The sequence below is a fragment of the Pteropus vampyrus genome, unplaced genomic scaffold (genome assembly GCF_000151845.1).
Source record: "Pteropus vampyrus isolate Shadow unplaced genomic scaffold, Pvam_2.0 Scaffold149, whole genome shotgun sequence".
Lineage (NCBI taxonomy): Eukaryota > Metazoa > Chordata > Mammalia > Chiroptera > Pteropodidae > Pteropus > Pteropus vampyrus.
In genome coordinates, this window is record NW_011888930.1 from 3,656,869 (window position 1) to 3,672,384 (window position 15,516).

Sequence of the window (15,516 nt, forward strand, 5' to 3'; positions counted from 1 at the left end):
ACTGGTCCCCTCTTGAGTACACCAAGAAACTACATCTGACCAGTAGACTTTGACTTTCATACAATACACTGATAAAACAAATCTGCCTTTAAAAAAGAAGATGGACTTATTACTTATTCGTTGGAGCTGTTCAATTTATAGCCATTCCACTTTTGGGTAAAAGCAATGTTCATGCAGTTTTATGTCACTGAATCTTTGCCTATATTTATAAAAGATGACTAATAATAGCAAAATTAAAGCGCTTATAATTTGTAAAAAACAACTTTGGTCTCCAATTTAATCCAAGTGAAACAAAGATAAGAATCTTTAGGAGGTTCCAGTTCAAGACGGCAACATAGGAAGGGCTTGAACTCACCTTCTCACATGGATACATGGTTCTACAGCTACATATGGATCAATTTCCTCAGGAATAAACAAAATAAAACAACTAGTTGAGCCACTCCTACACATCAGGCAAACTAGAAAAAACTCATCCGCCCTGGCGTGGTGAACAACATCGGGAAAGAACTCAAAACTATGCTTCTCCCTAAGGAGCAATAAATTTGAACCCCATACATCAGATACCACAACTTTTAAGACCTGAACCTGAGACAAGCTTCCAAAACATAGAGCTTTGAAAGCCCATGGGGCTGGCATCCACAAGACCCACAAAACTATAATGAATTGAAAAAGAGTTCTTAAAGGGCTGGCACACATGGGCTCACATGCCCTAAAGCCCCACACGGAGGCAGCTGATTGCAAAGCGCCCAGACTTTCTGTGAAAGAGGTTTATATGCTTACCATAAAGCATCAGCGTGAGATGCAGGCATCTAATTTAATACACATTTAGGGACCTACTGAAATACTCTCCATGGGTGGAGACTGGTAGGCACCAACTAAAAATACTCTCCATGGGTGGAGACTGGTAGGCACCAACTATGCAATCTCTCTCTGCTTCACACCAGGTCGCCACTATCTCCTGGAAAAGAACTTATTCCCTTGTCTGGTACCCCAATTTTGTGGCTGCCACCCAAGACACAACCTCTAGATCACCTGGCCCTGCTGGGCAGAGGGGCTTCAGTTCAGGGGTCCCATAGGACTGTAACCAACACAGAAAGAGTTCTCAACTGGCTACCATCCTGGGGCTGTGAGAAAACATTTACTTAAGCCACTAGTCTGCAGTACTTCGTTACAGTAGCCAGGGTACAGCAGAAAGGCAACAGACTGAGGTACCTCATCTTTCTGTGAAAAAGGCCTATTTGCTTATTCTGGAGCTTCAGCCTAGAGGCAGGCTTCTGGTTTAGCACATATCTAGGGACTTACAAAGCTACTCTCCAGGGACAAAGACCAGCAGGCACTATCTTTGGGCTCCCTTGCTGTGGCCCAGGTTGACGGTATCTCCTGGAAAGGCACTTGTACATTTGTATGGCACAGAGATTTTTACAGCAGTCACACAGAGGACACCTCTAGATTGCCTGGTTCTGGTGGCCAGCAGGACTTACACTTGTGGTCCCACAGGAAAATACCTTTTGCATACTTTAAAAGCCACTGCCTGAGGGTCTGGCTTCCAATTAGCCTGAATCTAGGTGATGAATGAGATCTTCCCCGTTAAGACAATGACAAGTCTTGACACACCCTCAACTACTGGGAGCCACTAAAAATAAAATAGGCTGCTTGGACAATCACAAAAGTTTGAGAGATAACCGAGAGCTAGGGCAATATGGTTCATCTCATGTACGGGGCCACTCCTTTAAGGCTGGGAGAAGTGGCTGTATTATCCAACGTGTAGAAACAACATAAAGAATCAAGGAAAATGAAGAAATAATATGTTCTAAAGAACAACATAATCCCTCTGAAAGAGACTTTAATGAAATGGATGTAAGTGATTTACATGATAAAGACTTCAAAATAAGTCAGAAAGATGCTTTTTGAGCAGAGAAGAATGGCTAAACAACGTGGGAACTTCAACACAGAGACAGAAATATAAGAAAGTACTACATAGAAGTCACAGAACTGAAGAATACAATAATGGAAATGGAAAATAGGTTCAGCATCAGACTAGATAAAGAAGTAAAAAGGATCAGTGAACTCGAAGACAAGGCAATGCAACTCGCCCAGTCAGAGCAGTAAAAAAAAAAAAAAAAGAATGAAAAAAGTGAAGACAGCTTAAAGGACATTGGGGACAATATCAAGCAGAACAACGTTCGCATTACAGGGCTCCACGAAGGAAAGGAGAGAAAAGGGCAGAAAACTTCCCTGACCTTGTAAAAGTGGTAATTCTCCAGTTTCAGGGAGGTGATCTCTCCAGGCGCCAGCCCCCAGGGAGAAGCGCAACATTCCAAGGTGCAGATGATAAAACTGTCTACTAGGCCCTGTTTGATCTGAGAGTCCCCTGGATACATTTATCTTTGTACAAAACGTTACCGGCTAACTTCTACTTCTTGTAATCTGTTTATTCAAGGATGTAGTAGGAGGCTTTATAAGCTGCCTCCTCTGGAAGCTCCGGGCTGATCTCCTCTAACCCTGTGTGGTAGAGAATCAGTTGCAGGCGGCAGGCTGTCTAATAAAGGCTCATAATTAATCTCAATTGGCTCCCTGGGTCTCAGAATCGTTCGCGCCATAACAACCTGGGGAAGGAAAGACATCCAGCTCCAGGAAGCCCAGAAACTTCCAAAAAAAGATGAACCCAAAGAGACACACGGCAAGACACATTATATTTAAAGTATCAAAAATTAAAGACAAGGGAAGAACCTTAAAACCAGCAAGATAAAAACAACTTGTTATCTTTAAGAGAAGGCTATGAGCAGATATTTCAGCAGAAACTTTGCAGACCAGAGAGAGTGGCACGATATATATATTCAAAGTGCTGAAAGTAAAAAATTCAAACCAAGAATACTCATCAGACAAACATTCAGAATGGAAAGAGAAAGTTTTCCAGACAAGCAAAAGCTAAAGGAGTTTATCACCACTAGACCAGCCGTACAAGAAATGTTAAAGGAACTTTTTTAAGTTACAACAAAAGGGGACTAATTCATAATAGGAAAACATATGAAAGTACATATCTCACTGGTATAGGTGGTGGGTTAATCACTTATAAAGCTAGTATAAAAATTAAAAGATTAAAAGTAGTAAATACAATTACGACTATAATAATCTGTTAAGGTATACACAAGATAAAAAGATGTCAATTATGACATTAAAAACATAAAATATGAACAGTGGGGAAGAAAGAAGTACATATACAGAAATTAATTATTAGAGTAAGTATTTAATTTTGGTACAGCTTTAATGGCACTTTTACCTAGTCATTGGTCTTTGCCATTGAACCTCATTTGCCTTCATAGACATAAAATCTAAAAATGCTCAGTTTTATAAGTCCTCGGAACAATGCAATATCCAGCCATTAGCTAAAGAAAGTTGTCAAGTATCCAAAAAAGACTAAGAAAGGTTAGTAAGTGAGAGAAAGTCAGCTCTATTAAATCAGTTTCCCATGACACTTTTGACTTTGGTTTCATGAATTTGGCTAGAATTCACTGTCCCCTCAACCTCTACAAGATGAATACACTAAGCCAAACTTAGCAGAAATTTTCGAGAATTTTCTTGGCCTATATCAAACACAAAATAACAAAAGACCAAATTGTTCTCTCTCTTCTATTGCTTTTGTTTGGATGGGGATCCTAAAGCCTTCTAATTTCAGTACTAAGACTAATTTTTACGTGCAAACATCTAAATTAACCATTGATTTACTGAGGAGATCCTTCTCACATAAACAACCCTCAACACTAAAACAAAGTCAACAGTAAAAACAGTCAACAGTGAAAAAAAAAAGGATTAAAAAGAGACCTATATATATATCTTGCACACCAATTAGTAAATATAAAACGAAAAGTCGAAGAGGCAGATAAAAAATGCAATAAAATAGGCAATAATTATAAACATTACTAATAAGAATATAAAATGGAAATCAATTTGTCACAGCCTTAGTCTATGACTCATTAATTTGACTTTTATAACATTTTATTAAATATTCCTGAATATAGAAAATGTTTCATGTAAAAAGAGATTTTAAAAAAATATCATCTCATGATTAATCAATTCAAAAAAATTAAATATGTGTACTGTAATATGTAGACAACCACTACACACAGACACACACATAAACACCCACAATAACATTATTGCACAATCCAACCATTAACTAGATTGAAATAACATGAGAATGCAAAAAAAGCTGTCATAATGTTGAATAAAAAGACAAGTCTTGCCTATATATCACAAGTATAATTGTATGTAAACACCTGCACAGAAAAAAGCCAACTGAAAGATATCAAATATGCAATAGTACCAAAACAATACATTTTTTTAAGTTTGAGGTAATACTACAAAAAGTTGCTACTTTATGGAGTGATAAAATTTACATCACAGCCAGTAACTGCTAATCAAACCATCTTTGTAAAATATATATTTGGTTAATCAATTATCATCTCACCTGAGTAACTTTTATTTATTCACAAATTTTTAGAAATATCATTATCAAGAACTCACCACATGAGTAGTTTTTAATGTGTTGCCATCAAATCTGCATAAACTGGAATTCTCTTCAAAGAAAATATCACATTCTTCTAACTCTTGAGCATTACAAGGAGGTTTTTCTTTATCTGGATTTGGATTCTTAGACCAAAAAAATAAAATAAATATATAAACAAACAACAATAAGAGAAAAAAAGGATTTCTTCATACTTAAAAATGTTACTACTACGGCAATAATTAAAAACTAAATTTCAGACCCAACAGACACAGAAATGATGGAATGTTTGAATCAAAAAAAGATGTATTAAAACAGCTATTATAAACAAGTATATACTCAAAGATGGAAAAAAAAACATGTTGAGAGAGATAATGAAAGATATAAAATAGAACCAAATTTACCTTCAAGATATAAGAATTCAAAATATTAGTATCTAAAATGGAAAACAAAATAGATAGCATTGACAGTTGATTAGACATTGGAGAAGAAAAGACCAGTGAGCCTGAAACATAATAGAGTCTATCGAAAATGAAAAACAGAGAAGACAAAAAATACAAACACAGAACTGCAGTGATCTATGGAACAATATTAAATGGTCTAATTTATGAGTAATTGGAAGGCGGCAGGAAGAATGGAAAATTTTTTGAAGAAATAATGGCCAAAATATTTCAGATTTGATGAAAACTATAATCCTATAGATTCAAGAAGATCAAAACTGGGACATGGAGCCACCTGATTATGGTTGTCTGCTCCAGTCTAGATATCAATGGTAACAATTCTGGTTGTTGTGGCTGGCTAAGGTGGCAATACAGGCAATTAGCTGAGGCCATTTTGTCAGTGACTCAGAAAGATATAAATGTCCAACAGAATACAGAAGGCAGCCTCCACACTCCTCCCTCCCTTCCCCTTTCAATTACCCATGTGTCAGAGATAGGAGGACAAAAATGAAAACTTCAGGACTATCAAGGCAGCCAGTACCTAACAGGAGAAGATTACAGAGAAAAGAGAATAGCAGAGAAGGGAACCCCAAGATCCTCTGCTTTCCTAAAGCCATTTACTGATTTCCGAGCTGAATTAAAAAACACAAGTAAAAAGAAGTAGAAAAAGGATTAAAAGTTGAGTTTTGATATTATCAAAATGCCTGGGAGACAAAAATGAGAGATCACGGCCCACACAGAAGGAGAGGCCCTGGTAAACAACCCAGACTTTCTGCTGACATTCATGGAAGTTCTGCCCTAGGAGTAAGAATGAACGAGGCATAAATATCAACCATGTAAAAAACTAAAATCCAGCATCAAATTAAATCAATCCCTAATGAGATTAAAAAGACAAACTGAAAATTTGGGAGATGCAGCTCAAGTAATGTTTAGAAGGAAGTGTATAGCATTAAAGTCTTCCATTAGAATAGGTCAAAAATCAATTGTCTAAGCTTTTACTTCGAAAAAAGAACAAAAGAGATCCAAAGTAAGCAAAAGAGAGAAAATAATAAATGTAATAACAGAAATAAGTAAAATTGGAAACTAAAAAAAAGTCAATGGAAACAGCTGCCCCAAATAATCCTCTATCAAAGAAATTAAATTCATGGCTAAAAACCTTCCAAAAGAAGAAAACTCCAGTTTAGATAATTCCACTGCAAATTCTAGCAAATATTTAAAGAAGAAATGCCAATTCTATACAACTTCTTCCAGAAATAGAATAAGAGGGAAACACTTCCCTACTCATTTTATGAAGTCAGCATTATCCAGATGCCAAACTGGATAAAAACGGTAAAAAGGCAAAACAACACACACATACACATACACACACACACACACACACACACACACACGTACGTACGTACGTACAGTTGTGTTGCATAACAATATTTTAGTCAATGATGAACTACATGTATAATGGTGGTCTCATAAGGTTACAGTGAAGCTGAAAAGTTCCTAACATCTAGTGATGTTATAAGGTTATAATAAAATGCATTAAGTATTTGTGGTGACGCTGGTGTAAACAAACCAATTTTGTGTATAACACATACAATTTTGTAATGTACCTAATACTTGATAATGATAATAAATGACTATATTATAGGTTTATGTATTTACTATACTGTAATTTTTTTCTTTTACATATATTTTATTTTCTTTGAATTTTGATTTCCAACTTATTAAAGATTATGAAAATCAGAAGTTTGAATAAAAGATTCTTTAAATATCTAAAATAACACCCTGTGGTAATGTTTTAACTTGTCAACAACAAAAGCTGTGTTTAAATTGAATCCTGCTTATTAACTTAAATAATGAAGTTTTAAATATTCACTTTCTTTGCGGTAAATGGAGATGCATAAATTGACTTTTTTTTTCTTTATTCTTTCTTTAAATTTATTATGGTGACATTGATTAACGAAATCCAATAAGTTTCAAGTATACAATTCAACAGTATAGTACTATACTATACTTTGTTATTTTTGAGTGTACTCTTTTATTAAAAAAAGTCTGCTGTAAAACAGTGCTGTGATACACCAGCAGCACCCTCATGTATCTCGTGTTCACCATCTCTCTGGATTGCATCATCTTCTCTTGCGCTGGATTTAATCTCGCACTGTTTTGTAGTTATGTGCTATACAGTCTTGTAACCTAGGAGCAACAGATTGTACCATGTAGCCTAGGTGTATAGTAGGCTGTAGCATCTAGATTTGTGTACGTACACCCTATGATGTTTGCACGACAAAATCACCTAAGGCATTTCTCAGAGCTTATCTCCATTGTCAAGCAGCACATGACTCTGCGTGCGTGCGTGCGTGTGTGTGTGTGTGTGTGTGTAGATACATACATACACGCATGCACATCTACCCTATACAACATGACCACATGCAGATATATGTATGAATTCACATAGTGTAAGGAGTATTAGCATTTTAAGCCATATTCGAACACCAGTCAACAGTACTAATGTCTTTTACATAAAGAAAAGCAAAATAATGTTTGAAAAACATGGCATAATCCTCACATAACATAGTTCCAGATCCTTATGAAGTCAAACTTGTTTTGCAATTGCTTACCAGTTCTTCAGAAGTCAAATGCATCAAACGTTCAGCTATTGCAGCACATTGGGCTGAATCTCTTAAAAGTTCCCCTTGTTTATCACCAACTAACAGCTCCGGCCATGTCGGTCCTTCGTTCTTCTTAATTAAGGAAATCTCCAAGCTAGAAGTTTAAATGAGAGAATGTTATATTAAGCAGCTATGTAAATTATACAACCAATACCAAAAAGAAGAGTCTTCCATAGAAATTACCCTTCCAGTATCCAGAAAATGTTTTACCAAAAATTCTGTTCAAGTTTTACATATGATGGAAAAATCTATAATCCAAGGGTAAATAATTTAGATTTAATGAACAAATAAGAAAGTACCCTGGAAATGGTATGTCAAATGGCTTGATGACAGGAGTGACTGGAAAGAATAAGAACACCCAGAAAGTACTGTTGTGGTCTATGTGTGCGGTGTACTACCGAACTCAAGTAACAGAAAAGCAAGCAGCATGTACCTGAGCTATTTCACAGGGGTATGGTAGAGGTGATGAGGGTGGTGGCTATGCCATACAGCCTAGGTGTGTAGTAGATGGGGGTGGATACATAAAACTAATTGGGCGGGACCTATAACTAAAGTTACCTCAGTGTGTATGGAGCCAATTAACTTTATTTTCACAAACTAGTACCAATAATATATAATTATTAATCTAAAGATCAGGCAGGTTAAGCCAATACAAATGTAATTTTTTAAACGCAGATTTTAAAGAACTGAAAAGAAATGTAGGAATTAGAAAAGAATTATCTTTGGTAACACAGGGAAAAAAAGTTGTTAATGTGGTCTCTATTAACTTAAAATCTAATTTTGTACATTTAAGCCAGTAAACATAATTCCAAATGCACTAAAAAGGGCCTATCAAGGAATCCTGAGATTAAGGTCTAATGAGGCAGTAAAGGTAGAGAGTACTCAGTCAGGGCAGACTGTGGACGCAGGAGGCCAGGAAGTTGCCCATGTGCCTCTTGAAAAGAAAGGGAAATGCACGTAAGCTGCTTTGAGAATAGCCACTGCTGTAACACAGAGAAAAGTGGGGTGGCGGTAGCTGTTCCACAGCAGAGCATCCCTTTCCATGTGCCATCTTTGGTACACATGTGCCATACTAACCTATGTCCTGGAACACAAATGCAAGCAAACAATTACAAGCACACAATAACTATTATCATAATTATCAAACAGAACATGCAAATTTATCAGCTATTCTTTTTCAAGGCTGTTATCATCACCGCCTCATGAATTAATTATAGCACTTTAAAATTTTCTGAAATTACTTATTTTAAGAGACTATACAAAATATCTCTTATGTAATACGAGCACCTATCATTAGCATTAAAAATTACCACCACAATCAATAATGCCCAGATTTAGTTATATTTTCAAAGGAGAAAGCTAATCTTGATAATGATGATGATGATGAAGATAATGATAGTAATAAAAATAACGAAAGCAGCTTGTACTTATTTAATGCTTACCATATGCCAGGTGCTGTCATAATCACTTTACACGTTTTAACTCACTTATTAGTCACCACAACCAAATAAAGTATTATTATCATCTCCGTTATACAAGTAAGAAAAAAAAGCACTGAGAGGTTAGAACTTGTCAAGGTCACAAGCTAGTAAAGTAGGCTGGCTCCAAGTCCGTGTTTTTCACTACTGCACTATTCTGCTTCTCTGCAAAAATATCTGTAAATAACTATTTAAGAACTTTTACCCAGTGACCAGAATGTATAAACACTATTCTTAGTCAATTGCTACCTAAATAAGTTAGAGTTCGTTTAATCTGAGTTATAAATAGTTTCTGATCCATCATTAAATTAGCACACCTAGTTAATACACTTTTAGCACAACTGCATTTCTATATTTTAAAACTAGTATCAAATCCTACCATCCATGCAAAAAGTAACATAAAACCCCACACAAAATAAACTGTAGACTAGTTATTCTTTCACAACATTGTAATTATCTTTTGTAACGCAAAATAGTAATCAAGGATGTCAAATTTAATGGAAAAAAACAATACTGGTCTATATTCACGTATTAAATGGCTAAAAATATCTGCATGAGGTCCAGCTATTTTCATAAACCTTTGCTGGGTTACTGCTTAATGACATACTTAACAAGATGTTCTAGCTGGTTTGCTAATTTGTAATGCTACCCTCAACTCTATCACACACACATAAAATATGTTTAAATAGAATATGTGGAGATGGAAAATATATTTAAAAGAATATATTTAAAAAGATGACTGAGTTTTTAAAATAATATACTAAAAAGTGTAACCAAGTCACCAAATTTCTCCATTAAGAAAATGAATTCAAGATATCTGCTTTTGAAGCTTAAAATACTTTTGAACTAGATATATAATTCTTACATTCTCAGGGTTTAGACTCATCTGGGTCTAGATATACTAGAGACTCACATGGGTAATATACTACTAATCAAGAACTATATTTAGAGTAAAAATATCTACCTTATAGCAACTTCTGACCAAATTTAACCACTTTTAAAAATTAAATGCCTAATACTATTCATTAATCCATCACTGAATTCAACAATTACTAAGACTTGATAGATAATGAAAGAGTATAATTTTAGTAATCTAAATGATTGGGGTGTGAAGTATCTGGGACAACGGATTTACAAAGAGGCATGGTAGTGGGGGCAGAAGATTACAGTTTTATAAATCCCTTGATCTTTGTTTACCTTTTTTAACATACTGCTTTTGTTGAGGTATATAGATGAAATTCACAGGTTTTAAGTGTAGAATTCATTGAGTTTGACAAATGCATATACCCGTGTAACCCAGTGAAGATACTGAACCATCCAGAAAGCTGCTTTATGCCCTGTTCCAGTTGACCCTTCTACCCCTAGAGGTAACCATTACTCTGGTTGGTACCACCATAGATTAGTCTTGCCAGTTCTAGAACTCCACATGTATAGAATCAATCAATACGCACTTTTATGTCTTGGGCTTCTTTCATTCCACATAATGTTACTGAGATTTATTCATATTCAGATTGTTGTGTTTATCAGTAGTTCGATTTTTTTTTTTATGGCAGAATATTGCAGAATGAATATATCACCGCATGTATTTATCCATTCAACCTTTTCATGAATATTGACCTGTTTCCAGTTTCTGGCTTTTACGAATAAAGTAGCTATGAATATATTTTTATAGTCTGGGGGAACAATTGTCTTATTTTTTATAAGACAATTGTGTTTTCTTATAAAAAGATATTTAGAAATGTGTTTTCATTTCTCTTGGGTAAATATCAAGAGGTAGAATTTCTGAGTAACAAAGAATAACCAATTTCTGGGTATATGTTTAACTTAATAAGAAACTGCTAAGCAGTTTGCCAAAGCGACTGTATCATTTCCATTCCCACCAGCAATGTATAAGTTGCTGGTGGTCCACATCCCTGTCGACATCTGATGCTGTCAATCTTTTTAGTTGTAGCCATGCATCGGTGTCTCATCTGGCTTTAATATCTCTAATGACTAATGACGATTATTTTTTCATATGCTTACTAGCCATTCATATATCTTCTATTATGACATGTCTATTTAAATCATTTGACCATTTTAAAAGCTGGGTGGTCTTTTATTATAAATTTGTAGTAGGGTTTCATTATATATTAAGAATGCAAGTCCTCTATTTAATATGAGTACTGGGACTATTTTTTTCCCAGCTGATGGCTTGCCTCTGTTTTCTTAATGGTGTCTTTAGAAAAGAAAAAAATCTTCAGTTTTGATGTACTGAAAAGCTCTGTTTTGATGACACAGAATTTACCATGTATTTCTTTTTTGTGAATATGTCCGGGACACATAATTCACAAAAGAAATGTAAATGGATAATTTACATAAGAAAAATATTTATTATCCACAATTTTCAAAGAAATATGAACCATTCTACTTGTAGGTATTCTCCATATATATTCCTGCACATGTGAATATATAAATACACACGTACACATACAAACAGGGAAGTAAGTTATTCACTATAGCAAACGACTGGGAACAACTAAATATCCAACAATAGAGGACCAATTTTTTAAATGATTATGCAGTTGATAAGAGTAAAACACATGAAGCCATAAGAGGATAAAAAAGATAATTATTTTTTATGGAAAGCTCTCCAACATTTATTGTTCAAAGTCAACAATAAAAGCAAGCTGTATAACTGTGTGTAGTATGTGCCGAAACCTTTTTTGTGGAAAAAAAAAAGAGAAAAGAATATATACGCTGCTTGAATACTCATAAAAGTGAACAGTGGTGGTGGGGAGTTAGGGGATAGGTGACCAGAGGGTCGGGGTTGGAGGAAGGCTTCTCACTGTACAGCCTTTGACATACCTTAAATTTTAAAAACTAGGAATGTACTATGTAGTCAACGAATTCAAGGTAATAGAAAAAAATTATTTCTATTAAAAAATGTAAAAAGAACGAATTAAAATAACCATTTCACGTATTAATTATTATTATTGTTACTGTTATTATTATTGTATCCAGAGTCGGTGATGAAAAGCACTACCATATAATGCAAGCAATAACTATACCAGTATCTTTAATCTTAACTACGATTATGTTCTTTGATATAATTCCATTTTTACGTCATCTACCTTAAGAAAAATAATCATTAAAGACAGAGCAGTTATAGTATTCACCTTTAAGGTAACCCTGTAGAAAGAATAAAAGAAAAAAATAATAGAAAATGAAATTTTAAATATAAATAAAACTATAAAAAACATACCTATTATTCTCCTTAATTATCCATGTACTGCTTTCATGATCAACAGATGAATAAAGGTTTCCTTCCAAGAAACTCTGACCCTTTAGCACAATGTTGATATGATCAGGCAAAAACTGTACTTGAATGTCCTCCTTAGTACTGTCTTTTGGAAGCCGTACTGTTACTGTCAACTCATCTTCGGTCTGTTGCCAGTAATACAGAGGTTCTATTAGGAAATGAAAAATGCATTACGTAATTCAGAAATTAAGAGTAGAACATAAAAAAATTAAAGACTAGAATATACAAAAGTACGCCTATCCAAAAGAATCTTAACATATTTTCCAGTGATCATCTCACAAAAAAGGAATTATAAAACAAACACACACAGATCTTTTTGGAGAATTTTCACTCAAAGAGTTATAGCAATTGACATTTTCCTCTTCCACGCTTACCTGATACTCCAGCAATCCTTTATCCCCATTCCTTCTCTCCCTGCCTCCAAGTACCTGTCTTTCTCTCTTTCTCCATCTTCCCTTACACACACACACACACACACACACACACACACACACACCACACCACACACCACACACCACATGCAGTGGATTCCTAATTCAAAAAAATATCAAATATGTCATAAGCCACTGTTTGAAATTTTCACCACTGCCTTGATTTACCTATGTTAGGGCAATGTAATGCTGTGATAAAGGAGACCACTGTTACTAATATTTGGTGGGACATACATTCACCCCAAAATAAAAGATATATTTTCCTTATAAAGGTATTAGTTATTCTATCCCACAACTTTGTTGCATGAAAGCAGTTTCATAGGAAATTCAAAAGCTATCAGCTTATTTTATCTAAGTTCCCAGTAAAAGAATCTCCCTTTATCTTCTCCATCTCCTCGGCCTGTTTCCTAAAAAGCTAGCTGCTAAAGAAACACCGCTTGACCCGTCATGCTATCACTGTGGAACTAAGAAAACAGGGCTTACACGAAAAATGAATAAAAAGTTGCCTAATGGCATCCAGAAGCATTACTCTGTCTACCCACTCATCAGGAAGAAATATAACATAGTGGTTAGGAACCTGTGCTCCAGAGCTGACTAGTCCTGTATCTGAATCTTGGCTCAATCATTTATTAATTTTGGTATGTAATTTTATCTCCGAGCCTTATTTTCCTAATCTGTAAAATAACAGAATATTATGTACTTCTAGGACTGTTGACATTTAAATGAGCTAACATACATAAAACCTTTAATATTAATCCTGTTATCTAAATGTATTATAAACTCATTAAATGTGAGTTAATATTAGGGGTTTTTTCTGCTGTTTTATGTAAAAACTTTGGAGGTACCAGCTATGCTCAAAGATATAGCATAAGTATGGTGTATCTTCTAAAAGGGTCACTTTTACTTGATGTTAAGAAATTTAATAAAACTATATCATAGAAATAAAATACAAAATATGCATGAATTTTCTGAAAAAAATTGTTCCTTTGAGGTAATTTCTAACCTGTGTCACATTCCTTTAAGTAGCCTCTCAGATCCTCTCTGCCTTTAGAAATACTTTTAATGAAAAACTCTGAACTGTAGCTTAAAAGATTGATAACTATAAGCTCCTTAAGGGAAGTAATTTGTTTTATTCATATTTCTCTCTACTGCAAAAGTTAAGGCAGTTTATACATAATAATGAATATCTTCTGCCAGATATGGACGGGAGGAGTTTGCTAAATCACATGAACTTTTAGTATAAATTAAAAACATGGAAATAAGACTAAAGGGAAAGTCATAATTTTTTAATCCTGTCTCCATTAAAGATATAAAAACATCTAAATAATTTTCTCGGTTGTTAGTTGCTTTTTATGATTTTAGAGATATTGTTTTAGGGCTTTCAAAGAAAATACTATTATTTATATCATTGTAACAATACTAAATGGGCAATAAACAATATCGGTCTCTGTTAGGTTCACAGAAAATGAAACTAGTATACTTGGAAGACTGTTTAAAAGAAAATATGCTATAATTAACAAGCTATCCATAACTTTTTAAAATTATTTTCCTTTATTATTGTGAAAATCATATGACAAAGTAAATATGGAATAAATTTCCCAACAGAAAATAGGTACAAGAAATTTAGTAAGGACTGTTTATTAGAGGGGAAACAGAAAAATGAAGGGAATTTGAGGTTAAAGGGGAAGAACATACATAATAATAAATTCAGGAGGAATTCAAAATACAATGTGAAGTATCAACAAGAAAAATACCTGGACTGGTAGGTCGTGATTTAAACACAGGTGTCCCACCTAGGCTGCAATCCGTCTTAGAACCACATGATCCTAGCTACTACGTTATGTGGTTCCAAGGATTAAGGCATTCTTTCATTCCTTCACAACTGCTCACCTACGGAGTTAAGTTCTAAAGGGCATGTGGTTTAAAGATGTGAATAGCTGTTCTGGCTAAGCTTTAGGAGAGTTTAACACTGTAAATAAGACAGAATAGTAGAATTTATTCGAAGAGAGATCTTAGATGTAATCTAACAAAAAGATCACATGAGGAAATCAAGTTGTTAAGAGACTAAATAAAAGGCCACACTAAGCAAAACTCTTGTCTTAGATGGTATTTATAAACGCGGGGAAAATATTTTTCAAGTATGTATTAATTTAGTATTTACAAATACTTTCAAAAATTCATTTTTAGAGATAAAGATATAAAAATAAACTAATTTTATTTTAAATGTTATGAAACAATACGTAGTCAGAGTAATTATATATAATTGTTAAATATTGTGAAAATCTCAAGAAAATATACTCTTCTCTGCCCATAAACATCAGGAATATGAACAGTAATGATTACAGAGGAATGGCCTCTTATCTTTAAAATAATATATATTCTTTGTATACAAATATAAATTTCTCCTGAAAGACCTTATTACTCTTTTCATTCTAAAACATTACCGCCATTCATTCATTCATTCATTCATTCCACACAAAAAACAGGCTGAGATTTTGCCCTCAAGCAACTTTCCATCTGGTAGGAAAAGTGAAAACATGTACATTAGTGTACACCTATAATGAACAGAGGTGAGCTTATTTAAAAGATTATTATCTTCAATACAATATGTTGGCTTCTCAAATGCCAACAACAAACAAACATTATTTATACTTTTGATATTTATTAAACAGCCTATGAGCTAAGGTAATATATATGTTATA

The 15,516-nt window shown here is 34.2% G+C and overlaps 1 protein-coding gene across 1 annotated transcript in view; it reads right to left on the bottom strand.

Annotated features, from left to right (window-relative positions):
* Window positions 1-15,516, bottom strand: part of NUDCD1 (NudC domain containing 1) — a 63,305-nt gene that overhangs the window by 15,164 nt on the left and 32,625 nt on the right. Inside the window, exons 5-7 of the mRNA XM_011369468.2 lie at window positions 12,327-12,535; window positions 7,557-7,701; window positions 4,525-4,650 (exon numbers count right to left, since the gene is read on the bottom strand). Of these exons, the coding sequence (XP_011367770.1) occupies window positions 4,525-4,650; window positions 7,557-7,701; window positions 12,327-12,535 (480 nt within the window). The remainder of the gene's footprint in view (window positions 1-4,524; window positions 4,651-7,556; window positions 7,702-12,326; window positions 12,536-15,516) is intronic.